At 46.3% G+C, this 13,967-nt stretch overlaps 1 protein-coding gene across 1 annotated transcript in view; it reads right to left on the reverse strand.

The window, feature by feature from the left end:
• Positions 1 to 524: 524 nt before the first annotated feature.
• Positions 525 to 13,967, reverse strand: part of LOC138303604 (uncharacterized) — a 90,814-nt gene continuing 77,371 nt past the window's right edge. Inside the window, exon 7 of the mRNA XM_069242894.1 lies at positions 525 to 2,652. Coding sequence (XP_069098995.1) covers positions 1,742 to 2,652 — 911 coding nt within the window. The 3' untranslated portion in view covers positions 525 to 1,741. The remainder of the gene's footprint in view (positions 2,653 to 13,967) is intronic.

Consider the following 13,967-nt stretch of genomic DNA (forward strand, 5'->3'; position numbering starts at 1 on the left):
TTCCCTCTGCGTCCTGACTCCCTCTGTTTCTACACCATCTCGGACCACTCTCTGTGACTATCGTAATATAGCCGGCAGATGTGCACGCTGAGTGAATTTGGCAAAATGCACCCGTAGCAGCCATGTTGGAATCATGGGCTCCAGTTTCAGGCCTTTGCTCCTTGCTGAAGGGAGCCAGTGCGCATGCTGCGGCTCAGTGCCTCCAGATAGACATGGACTGCTCACGCACATTATGTGCATTAAATCTAGGCAACACTCCACAAGTAGACCAGTTACCCAGGAAGACTCATTAGTAGGGGCTACTAATAGTCTTGCAACTGCAGAGTTTCTTTCCCAGGGATCAAGGCAGGTTCACCCGGCTTTTGCTTTACCACTAGAAACTGACATGGTGTTAAGCCTGCCCCCACCACTGACTTGGTCCTGGGCTCCTGAAAAATGTCTTCCATGTTTAAATGGTGGTATAAAGAACAATAGACCCCCATCGCAAAACAAGGTCAGATATTTCGAATATAAACAATTTGGGTTTATTGCAAAATACCAGTGGTACACCATAGTACACAACATATAACAGAAGTAAACAAAATAACACAGCATATCATTGCAGGATAACAAAATAGCACAATACAATACAAAACAGGATAGCAAAACATACTCTTTCACAGCAAACCTCAACATAAGAGCATAGCAAAGCATAATGCAACATAGGGCATCACAGTAAACCAAAATATTCCAGAGAATAATATGCGAAGACTGGATACCACAAGTAAAGAAAATACAGCAAACCACAACAGAACATATACCATTCATGGACCTTCCCTTTGCAATAACAATAGAGAGTTTGCTTTGATTTGATGGCTGGACATTGGCTAGCCTGATACAACACCCTCCTTCAGCTCTTCTTTCACCCTCAAACAGGGATGCCACTTTCCCAAGAGTAAAAATACCAGCTATTTGTTGTTAAGAGTCTGCAATGGCCCAGACGTGATACCTAATAGGAGTTTAAACAAAATCATATGTATTCATTAGTAACATGACTGTTTTGCCTTTGTTTACTTGAATTATTAGTCTGTGATTATTAACACAGCTCTAGACACATTCAAAAGTGCTTTCTATTAATATTTGATGGTTGAAGTATGTGCAAATAAGGGCTGAAACTACCGGTTCTAGGTTTATTTATTTATTTTATTTAATGCGTTTTTATATAGCGCGGACTTTACCCAAAGGTGTCAGAGCGCTTCACAATAGGCAAAGTAAAGATACAAGAGGAGACAAATTACAAGTGAGCATGTTACAAAAACAAGCTTTACATTACAAGGGGCAATCGTGATAATTGTGCACGTATCGAGAGCAAAAAATAAACGAGGTAGCAAACGATACGTTATGAGAGGAAAAAGTGACGTGTGCAGGTTACAAGAGTAAATAAAGTACGAATAGAGGTAAAAAAAGTTGCAATCAATGGTAGACACTCAAAACACTAAAACAATAGTTATGTTACATGAGGCAGTGGTGGCCGTTGTGCATGTATCAAAAGCAAACAAGATATAAGAGGTAGCAAATGTGATTTTATTTATGCTTGTACCAGTCGGACATCGAGTGGTGCCGGGAGTAAACTGGTCCGGTGCCAGGTTGCCATCGGAGCGGTTTTCTACCGGCACCACCAGTGCCCTACCTTCAGGTTATACCGGAGGCTCTCCCTCCGCCTCAAAGTAAACCCACGGCCAGAGTTCATTGGAAATCACTGTCATTCTTCAGCAGCAACAGCAGCAACAGCACAAGCAACCTCAGCGCCCGCCCGAGCTCCTTCTAGCTTTGTTTGGTGTTTCCTCTCTGACTCTCGCAGTTTTCTACTCATTCCCCGCCTCAAGTCCTCAATGAGTTTAGTTTTCTCGGCGCTATCCTTCTCGCCCTCCAGATCTGTCATCAGGGCCTCATACTGGCGCTGTATTGCCTTCTCTTCTATCTTCGCTTCTTCATTGTATCGCGCTTTAACAACCTCCAGTGATTTCAATAACATCCCCTCGAACTCCTTATAGCCCCCATGTGTGTAAAAGGCGCCTCCTCGGAGCTGCAGCACAGTGTCTATCAGCGCCATGACCTCTGACCCCTCTCGCGCCCTCTCTTCTGCTCGTGCGCTGCTGCGGATGACGCAGTGACGCCCCCCGCACCCACCAATGAGATCCTTCAGAGCCGCCCCCGAGGCCTGGACGTAGCTGTCCACCGTCTGACCTTTCACCCCCTCTTTCCCCGTGAACAGCACCAGCCCGTGCCTTCGCAGCCCTTCTTCATTATCAAAGAGCTCTTTGATGAAGGCAATTGTTTCCATTCCTTCTGTGACGGTCTGCCCCAGGTTCAGCACAAGAAGGATGGCATGAGGACCCGGGGCAGAGAAAGTAAAACACTTATAACATTCTTCTGGACATTCCTCCTTGATATCTCTAGTGTCTAGTGGCAGAGGCCATTCTGTAAGCGCCAGCCTCCTCCCATCCCGCACACAGCTCCTCTTGGTGCACTCTCCCATCTCTGACTCGTATTCTAACTCGTCCTCTCTGCCAAGGAGGGTGTTCAGTGCCGCGTGTGTGCCGTCTCCAGTCAGGTCAATGAGGACGATCCTCAGCTCCTCCATCCCAGGGCCGCCGCCGACATCACAGGCACCTGTAAGGAGCACATCACACATTGGAAAGGACACTTTAGGCGAAGGAGGACCAAGCGATACAGTCACACATGCACAGCCCTGAGAAAATTAACACAGCGTGACCTCTGTATCTGGTCAATACCCAAGAGGTGAGAGGCAGCTCCATAACACTCCATCCACGGACAGGGACGTAACTTGGTCAGTAAGATTGGGGGGCTGGGGAGTGAGCTATGCATTTACCAACAAACACGCTGGCACATAATCTTGAGCTACATTATATGACCAGCATGGCACGAGGAGGGATTAAGGGGCAGTGGAAAGGGAAAGGAATGCAGAAAATACCTGGTGAGACGTGGCATTTTGACAGATTCCAAGGTCTACCAGTAATGGTAAAGCTGGGAATGAGCCAAGATCAATGCTCCACCCATGGAATGCCTCCCTCGGGCAGAGTAATGCAGCAATTTGCGATACACTGTGTTACTCTGGATTGATCAAGTCATGCAGGGAAGCGCAGTTATAGTTACTTGAAAGAACTCTAACTATAACTGTTGAATTTCTATGCTTTTGTATGAGTAAATTCAGAACCTAACTATAACGTCCCTGTAACCTTTGTTCAGTGAATGACTATGTTTTTTTAATGCACACGTTAATAATTGTGTCAGGTTGTGGCAAGCCAATAAGGTCCTTGCTTTTCCCAAGGATCCGAGGAGGATCTGTGAATTCTCGGATCAGCCCCAAAAAAAGGTAATTGTTTTGCCCATGAGGGTTCCCTAACAGACCCTACGATGTGCCCTATGGGGTCCGGATACCTGTATCCTGACCCCTTATATGTTTTTACACTATTTTCTTTCCCACCCGTCAGGCAACGCGAGAAACAAAATGGCGGCTGAAACCTTTCTATCCGGTTGCGGACAGCCAATCTGGGACTTGCTTTGCCTCCGGATCCGAGGAGGATCCGCGTATCTACAAATACAAATTTGTTTTCCAGTTAATTACAAGAAAACCACTGAACAGATTCACACCAAATCACAAAAAGGTCACTTTCTGGACTATGACCTACCTTTCTGCCAAATGTGGTGTAATTCCGTCCAGTAGTTTTGGCGCTATCACTGATCAAAATCTCTGTGGAAAAATAAATGAAGAAAAAGTGTTTTGGGACCTCCACTTTTTCATGGCCACCGCTTGACAGATCACCCCTAAACTTTCAAGACAGCAGCTGACGTGGCTGCCAATTTTTATTTGGAACATTTTGTGCAGATTTGTCAACCAGCGCCAAAGATATAGGCAAGTAAAAAGCACTTTTTCCTATAGAAACAAGGTCCTAACTATAACTACCTAATGGCGACCGCCACTAGGTAATATATATATATATATATATATATATATATTACCTAGTGGCGGTCGCGACTATGTTGTTATAGTTAGGACCATGTTTCCATAGAAAAAGCGTTTTTTGACATACTTATAGCTTTGGCACCGTCTGACAGATCTTCATGAAATTATTTTTTTAAAGTGTGCTGGCGATTCTTGTTGCGCATGGGAAGTTTTGGGGTGATCCGTCAAGCGGGAGCCATGAAAAAGGGGGTTCAAAAAAGTTGTGCTTCCCACGTTAATTCAAATAGGTCCTTTAGACACAACTTCAGCCCAAACCACTGGATGGAATTACACCAAATTTGGCAGAAAGCTAGCTGTCCGTTCAGTACTTTTTGAGAAATGTAGGGAAATCCAAATTTGTATATCTCTGGCTGTGGCGACCTCGCAATTCTTTTGTGAAAATTTGTGAATTTTCAGGAATGCCCTTGCAAAAAGAAGTGCTGTAATTGGCTGACCGCAACCTGACTCGAAAGTTTCAGCCGTCATTTTCTTTCACAGGACACGGTCCCCAGGATTGAAAATCCTAATTGAAAGTGGCATAAGGGGTCAGGGTGTAGGACCCGGACCCCAGGATTGGTGTGTTTTTAGGGGAAAATTATGGGTTTAAAATAATTTTCCATTACCATGCTCGATATTAGTTAATTTTTGTGAATATTCGTGAATATAAAACAATTTGCAAGAAATAACACAGACTCATTCGTTCACTAATTCACTCACTCATACATGCACTCAGAGACTCATGCACCCACTCAAACATCCACTCAGTCACTCAGACTGACACACCCACTTTCAGACCCACTCAGACACTCACGCACCCAGTCACTGATCCACTGACAGATACAGTCCCTGTGGCCAACCTGCGCAGCGCACGGCCAAAAGCCATGTGTGGCGCAGGGTTGGGTGGTTATAAGGGCTTGGCTGCTAGGCATATGCGGTGGAGGTTGGAATAACGTATAGTAATTAAAATTACTTTACTTTAAAAAAACATAGAAATTCACTCAAAAAAACAAAGGTTACAGGGACTTTATAGTTAGGTTCTGAATTTACTTGTAGAAAACCATAGAAATTCAGCAGTTATAGTTAGAGTTCTTTCAAGTAACTATAGCTCATGCCCTAAGGTAACTATAACTCGTACCTTCACCATGCACAGCTAATTACTCCACATATTATGGCATCTATGATATTATCACTGCAACATTAGCAATAAAATTATTGATAAGAACACTGCATGGCAAAGGCGTGAGTTATAGTTACCTTGGGGACTTTATAGTTAGGTGCACATTTTAAATGTATGAAACCATAGAAATTCAGCTGTTTTAGTTAGAGTTATCTCAAGTCACTGTAACGCATGCCCTAAGGCAACTATAACTCGCACCCGCGCCATGCACTGCTATTTACCCCACAAATGATGTCACTAACGACACTTTGATAACATCACTGATAATATCAGTGTAATATATACAGTAAAATTTTTGATGAAAAAAACTGTGTATGGTGGATGCACAAGTTATAGTTACCATAGGGCATGAGTTATTGTTACTTGAGATAACTCTAACTAGAACAGATGAATTCCAATGGTTTTGTACATTCAAAATGTGCGCCTAACTATAACGCCCCTGTAACCTTTGGTTTTTTAAAAGTTAATAGATATATATACAGGGAGTGCAGAATTATTAGGCAAATTTGTATTTTGACCACATCATCCTCTTTATGCATGTTGTCTTACTCCAAGCTGTATAGGCTCGAAAGCCTACTACCAATTAAGCATATTAGGTGATGTGCATCTCTGTAATGAGAAGGGGTGTGGTCTAATGACATCAACACCCTATATCAGGTGTGCATAATTATTAGGCAACTTCCTTTCCTTTGGCAAAATGGGTCAAAAGAAGGACTTGACAGGCTCAGAAAAGTCCAAAATAGTGAGATATCTTGCAGAGGGATGCAGCACTCTTAAAATTGCAAAGCTTCTGAAGCGTGATCATCGAACAATCAAGCGTTTCATTCAAAATAGTCAACAGGGTCGCAAGAAGCGTGTGGAAAAACCAAGGCGCAAAATAACTGCCCATGAACTGAGAAAAGTCAAGCGTGCAGCTGCCACGATGCCACTTGCCACCAGTTTGGCCATATTTCAGAGCTGCAACATCACTGGAGTGCCCAAAAGCACAAGGTGTGCAATACTCAGAGACATGGCCAAGGTAAGAAAGGCTGAAAGACGACCACCACTGAACAAGACACACAAGCTGAAACGTCAAGACTGGGCCAAGAAATATCTCAAGACTGATTTTCTAAGGTTTTATGGACTGATGAAATGAGAGTGAGTCTTGATGGGCCAGATGGATGGGCCTGTGGCTGGATTGGTAAAGGGCAGAGAGCTCCAGTCCGACTCAGACGCCAGCAAGGTGGAGGTGGAGTACTGGTTTGGGCTGGTATCATCAAAGATGAGCTTGTGGGGCCTTTTCGGGTTGAGGATGGAGTCAAGCTCAACTCCCAGTCCTACTGCCAGTTCCTGGTAGACACCTTCTTCAAGCAGTGGTACAGGAAGAAGTCTGCATCCTTCAAGAAAAACATGATTTTCATGCAGGACAATGCTCCATCACACGCGTCCAAGTACTCCACAGCGTGGCTGGCAAGAAAGGGTATAAAAGAAGGAAATCTAATGACATGGCCTCCTTGTGCACCTGATCTGAACCCCATTGAGAACCTGTGGTCCATCATCAAATGTGAGATTTACAAGGAGGGAAAACAGTACACCTCTCTGAACAGTGTCTGGGAGGCTGTGGTTGCTGCTGCACGCAATGTTGATGGTGAACAGATCAAAACACTGACAGAATCCATGGATGGCAGGCTTTTGAGTGTCCTTGCAAAGAAAGGTAGCTATATTGGTCACTGATTTGTTTTTGTTTTGTTTTTGAATGTCAGAAATGTATATTTGTGAATGTTGAGATGTTATATTGGTTTCACTGGTAATAATAAATAATTGAAATGGGTATATATTTGTTTTTTGTTAAGTTGCCTAATAATTATTCACAGTAATAGTCACCTGCACACACAGATATCCCCCTAACATAGCTAAAACTAAAAACAAACTAAAAACTACTTCCAAAAATATTCAGCTTTGATATTAATGAGTTTTTTGGGTTCATTGAGAACATGGTTGTTGTTCAATAATAAAATTAATCCTCAAAAATACAACTTGCCTAATAATTCTGCACTCCCTATATATATATATATATATATATATATATATATATATATATATATATATATATACACACATACATAATTAGTCACTGTAGTTATAGTTAGGGTTACCAGAGATAGGAATTCCACAGATATTTGCTCCTTTAAAAGTTTGTGCACATTTGACGAATCCCCACAAAACTTTCCAGATCTTTTCGTCCTTCTACATTGGCGGATGATGGAAAGTTTTGTGGTGAGTGGTAAAGTGCAAAGAAAACAAGGGGGTCCCAAAACACTTTTTTGCAGAATGCATTTTTCCATCTACTTTTTGTATTGGATGTAGCAGCCAAATGGCGAGTAAGATTTGGATTAAATTTGGCACAATTATATGTTATGGCATGCGAATGATTCTTTTGGGGTTAGAGGTAACTAGAGTAAGTATTTTTTAAGTTATAAAGTCATAAAACTTAGGGCCTGATTACAAGTTTCGTGGTCGGAAAACCCGACCGCCAGACCTGTGGTGAGGAGACTGCCACAGAGCTAGCAGTCTCCCCACTTGCCCTATTACAAGTTTTCCACTGGGCTGAACAGTGGAAACCAAGGTTTCTGCCAGTCAGCCCATTGGAAAATGTGCGGTGGCATTGCACTCGGCTATATATGGAGCCGAGTCCAATGCCGTTGCACAGGGGGCCTCCCTAGCACCCTCGGAATGCACACTGTCTGCTGAGCAGACAGTGCACATTCCGATGGTGCTGGGGACCAGTGGGGGGGGGCCTGCACTGCCCACAATAATGTCATGGGCAGTGCAGGGGCCCCCCTGTGGCCCCCAGCACTTGTTCTCCACCAGCTTTTCCATGGCGGTTGAACCACCATGAAAAGGCTGATGGACAACATGGTTGTAATCAGCACAGCGGCGCAGACTTCAACGCCATCGTGGCTGATTACAACCAAGATCGCCATCTGCCCGTTGGGATCTGAGATCCTGTCGGAGGCGGTGGTCTTTTGATGGTCCGACCACCAGGGTCATAATGTGGCAGTCCAACCGCCACCGCAAGTCTGGCAGTCTAGAGACTTAGTGGGCCACTACGACGGCGGTAAAACAGAGAAAAGTACTGGCAACAGGCTGGTGGTGCTTTTCCACATATTATGACATTGGCAGTTTGGCTTAGGCCAAACTGCCAATGTACCACAGCGTCTGCCACAACGGTAACCGCCTCCGGGCTGGAGACTTCAGTCTCCAGGCGACACCAGTCTGCCTGCGGGATGATGACCCCGCCTACTGCCATGGTTTTTGTGGCTTCCTTACAGCCAAGAAAACCATGGTGGTCCACTGCACCTGTTTTTTTACCAGCCTTCTCATGGCGGTGTTACCCTGGCAGATTAGGACCGCCAGACTGCGGCACAACTGCTGCGGTCATAATGTGGTGCTCGGACTGACCACCACCACGAGTCTGGCGGTCGAGAGACCTCCTGACTAGAAATGATGCCCATAGTGTCACATGGCCAATGCAGTACTTACCAGAGATTTAGAAAGTAACACAAAGCCAACAAGCATGGCTTGTGCTGGTTAGTAGATCTCGAGGAACAGAAGGCAGTGCAAATTGCTGTCTTGTGTTACTCTTCTCACCATATTCTACATTCCTGCCTAATTTCATCTACACCCATACAACACTCCACTGAACTTCACACTAAAGTACTTCACTGTATGCCACACTACTGCACAACAATGCACTCTACACCACTACACTGTGTGCCACTCCATGGTATTCTACTGTACTCCACTACAGTGTACACAACTCCACTGTATGTCACTTCACTGTATGCACTCGACTCTACGCTATTACATTGGACACAACTCCACTCTAAGCCACTCACAGTATGGTATTCCTCTCTATCCTACTCCAGTCAAAGTCACTCCAGTGTATGCCACTCCCCTGTAAACTAATTCAGCATACAGTATTCAACTACACCACTCCTCTGTACGGCACTGCAATCTACATTATTCCACTTATTCCACTTCACAGTATCACACTCCACTGTACACTGTTCTACTGTTTGCCACTCCACTTTACACCAATGCAGTGTACGCCACTGTAATGTATGCCACTCCACTCTACAACACTACATTCCGCGCTATTCCATTGGATTTCACTACACTCATTGTACACAACTCCACTGTAAACTATGACACACCCCACCACTCCAGTCTATGCCAGTACATTGTATGACATTCTACTGCACTCTAATCCACTCTATGCTATCCCACCATATGCCTCTCGACTGTACTACAGTCTACACTTTGTCACTGTACCCCACTGCACTCTACGCAATTACACTGTACACAACTCCACTATACGCCGCTCAACTGTACGATATTCCATTAGACACAATTCTGCTCTACGCCACTCCACTCTATGCTATTCAACTCTCCCCTACTCCACTTTACACCATTCCGGTGTACATCCTTTCACTGTACGCCACTCCACAGTATGCTACTCCAGTCTACTCTATTTCATCCCACAGTACTACACTGTACGTTATTCCACTGTACTCCACACTACTCCACACCACTCCACTATTGGCAATTACACGGTATGTAACACCAGTCTGCACTACTCCACTGTATGGTATTCCACTGTACCCCACTCCACTCTATGCCACTCCACTATAGACAGCTATCCTGTATGTAACTCCACTCTACACTAAACCACTGCATGGTACCCCACTGTATACTAGTTCTCTATATGGCACTACACTATGGCCCTCATTATGACATTGGCGGTAAGTGCTGCTTACCGCCATGCTGACTGCCGCCAACATACTGCTACCGCAACGGTATACCACTACCCATATTATTACCCACACATAGAAATCTGCCACTATACAGACACACACACAAGTCTGCCAGCCCAAAGGTCAGTGATAAACTGGCAGTAGCAAAACCCACATCGTTACACCAACAGAACTATGCCTACAGCATTATGAGCCACAAATCACTGCAGTGGACATTCAACCGCAGTAAACTATTGGCGGTACATACCGCTGCGCTCAAAATACACACACACTAATAAAGCAACACCACATTGGACAATTAAACTACACACACCTGACACACATATGCACACCACACCCACACACCACTATAAAGCGCACACACACACACATTACCCACAACCCTTTACCACTACGAAAAAATTAACAACAGAGAGAGTGCCACACCAACAGCACCCACAGAACCAGAGCCACAGAACACCATCACCCATACACCATCCACGCACCTCACAGCACAAACCCCAACACATCACCCCACACACACTCACACACACACCACACACACTACACCCATGGCACCACAAAGACACCCCAGGTTCTCAGAGGAGGAGCTAAGTGTCATGGTGGAGGAAATCATCTGGGTAGAGCCACAGCTGTTCGAATCACAGGTGCAGTAGACATCCATTGCAAGGAAGATGGAGCTATGGCAGAGAATCGTGGACAGGGTCAACGCCGTGGGACAGCACCCCAAAACAAGGTATGACATCAGGAAGAGGTGGAACGACCTATGGGGGAAGGTGCGTTCCATGGTTGCAAAACACCAGATAGCTGTACAGAGGAACCCCACAACATGGGAGGAGCAAGTCTTGGCAATCATGCATCCTGAGGGCCTGGCAGGAGTAGCAGGAGGACTGGACTCTGGTAAGTCAAATCTTTACTACTTACACCCCCCTACCTGCATGCCATCACATACCCCCATCCTCACCCTCATTCCCATCATTCCACCACCTCCCATATACCCCACCATCACAACCCACTCATCCCAATACCAAGCCCTGCATGCAATACCAATGCATGGACACCCATCACAGACCTGCATGGACAACCATCACCACTGCAGGCACACTAGAGACAATCACTTAGTCAACCAAATAACAACTCACACAAGGCAAAACTGCCATGGTAATAACAACCATAGAGAGAAACATATCCATGCACAAGATGTCACACCCAGAATCTATAACACTGCATTTACATCCCCACAGGACTCACACACAACGTCACCGGAGAGGAGGTGCCAGCAACATCTCGTCCCCCCACAGAAAAGGCCCACAGTGATGACAGCAGCTCTGCACGCCTGGATAAGGATGACCAACCTGGCCCATCAGGGACATCTGGACAGTCAGTTACCCAGGCACAGTTCCATACCACCACAGAGCCTCCCCACTCAGGAAACACCACCACAGCACCCACCCAGCGGGCCCATACCACTGTCCCCAGGACATGTCAATCAGCAGTGTGTCTACCACTACAGGGACCCCAGGCAATCCCACAAACACAGGACGATCAGGGACCTGGGGCCAGTGGCAGTGGGCACACAGTACAGGGGACAGAGGCACAGGACAACAGGGAAGCTGGGAGGACTGCTGTGCGACAGGGGGAGGACAGGCCCAGGTAACCGACTCTCCACAAGGCACTCAACAACATCCTGGGATCATACCACCATTCACAGGAGACCATGGGCCAGATACTGGCTAAGTTGCAGGAGACCCAGCGGCTGCAGGAGGGACAATACCTGGGGATCAAGGAGGGCCTGAGGGACATCCACGTCACCCTGGTCACCATTGCAGGGGTGCTGACATACATCGCCAACACCATGAGGGAGGCAGTGGCACACCAACGGGCCCCTGACACTAGCCACATTGGTGAACAGCCTTCCACCTCCGCTGATGCTAGTGGACAGGAGGCCCCGCCACAGGAACAACAGGCCACCAGCACCCCACCCCCTGCAGAAGGAGAACCACCCCTCAAACTGTCCCTGAGATCCAGGCAGAAGCCAGAGAACATTGCCAAGCCCCCCACCAGGAAATAAGACTCTCCTGATTGTCACCCTATACACCTTGAACTGCCATTGCTCCACTTTCCATGCCCCATTGGACAATGCACCTGTGATACCAATAGACTGGACTCTATCCTGGACTTTCCTCCATCATGACCCAAGCCCATTGCACATCCCCATTTACTACTCAGCACTAAAATAAACACCCTTGGAAAAACAAGTATGGAGTATGTCAAATGATTTAAGGATGTAGTTGTTTAACAATCTGTAGACATTGCAAATAGACTGTACAGTTATGTATACATAGGTATGACCTGTAATGTGCTGCAGTCAATACACCAGGAGCCATAGGAGGGCACAAATATCTGCAAATAGACATGTTAAAGGGTACAATAAGTGGCCATTGTAGTGGGAACAGAAGCCAGCCAGATAAAATTCAGTTCACAAAACAGCAATGGAAGGTGAGGTTACAGTGTCTTACCTGTGTGTCACTGGAAGTACTGTTGTATGATAGTTGTTCTGTTGTCCACATCCTCTTCCTCTGCCTCCTCTTCGTCACTGTCCACAGGCTCCACTGGTGCCACACAACCATCTCCAGCCTCATCCTCCTGCAGAAAAGGCATCTAGCGTCTCAAGGCTAGGTTGTGCAACATGCAACGATGATCTGGAAGACCTTCTTAGGTGAGTAGCACAGGGATCCACCTGTCAGATGGAGGGACCTGAACCTGGCCTTCAGGAGGCCAAAGGTGCGTTCAATGATCATCCTTGTTCACCCATGTGCCTCATTGTAACGTTCCTCTGCCCTTGTCCTGGCATTCCTCACTGGGGTCAGTAGCCATGAGAGGTTGGGGTAACCAGAGTCACCTGCAAATATCGAGGGATACCTGTAAGCCACACACTCACCCTTAGGGCCAACCCCACACCCATATACCAACATACACTGGGTGGGGACCATGGGCTCACCTATTAGCCACACCCGGTGCCTCTGGAGTTGAGCCATCACATATGGGATGCTACTATTCCTCAGGATATAGGCATCATGCACAGACCTAGGATACTTTTCATTCACATGGGAGATTTTCTGTTCCTCCAGGCACACTATCTGCACATTCATGGAGTGAAAGCTCTTTTGATTTCTGTACACCTGTTCATTTCTCCGGGGGGACACAAAGGCAATATGTATACCATCAATAGCACCAATGATGTTGGGGATATGTCCCACTGCATAGAAGTCAGCCTTCACTGTGGCAAAATCCTCCACCTGGGAGAAAACGATGTAGCTGCGCATGTGTTTCATCAGGGCAGACAAAACTCTGGTCAGCACGTTAGAGAACATAGGCTGTGACATTCCTGCTGCCATGGCCACTGTCACTTGGAAGGAGCCACTTGCCAAGAAATGGAGCAATGATAGGACTTGCACAAGAGGGGAGATCCCAGTGGGGTCACGGATAGCTGAGATCAGGTCTGGCTCCAATTGGTCACACAGCTCTTGGATTGTGGCCCTATCAAGTCTGTAGGTGAGGATAATGTGCCTGTTCTCCATTGTTGCCAGGTCCACCAGGGGTCTGTACTTGGGGGTATGTCTCCATCTCCTATTCATCCTCAGCGGTTGAACTCTAGGGTGAAAAACGGTGAGCAGCTGGTCATATTCAAACATATCCTCAGAGTAAAATGCCTTGCATGTTGTGACAGAAACAGTATGTAATGGCGGCCGCCTGACCTGTGTGGAGGGACAAGTGGAAATAAGGTAATTCCGCTGACGTTGTGCACCGTTGTGGGAGGCGGTAGAGGACTGCCGTGCAACTCCTCATTGGTTATCATTGGGCCCTATTGGTTCCAGTAGCCAACAGTGATGTACGCCAGCGGTAACGGTACGCACTGCCACGGACGTGACCGCCATTTTCTATCTGTTCACTCACTTGCTACCTGACCTTTAACAGGAGAGGACCT

Source organism: Pleurodeles waltl, chromosome 7 (genome assembly GCF_031143425.1).
Source record: "Pleurodeles waltl isolate 20211129_DDA chromosome 7, aPleWal1.hap1.20221129, whole genome shotgun sequence".
NCBI classification, from domain to species: Eukaryota; Metazoa; Chordata; class Amphibia; order Caudata; family Salamandridae; genus Pleurodeles; species Pleurodeles waltl.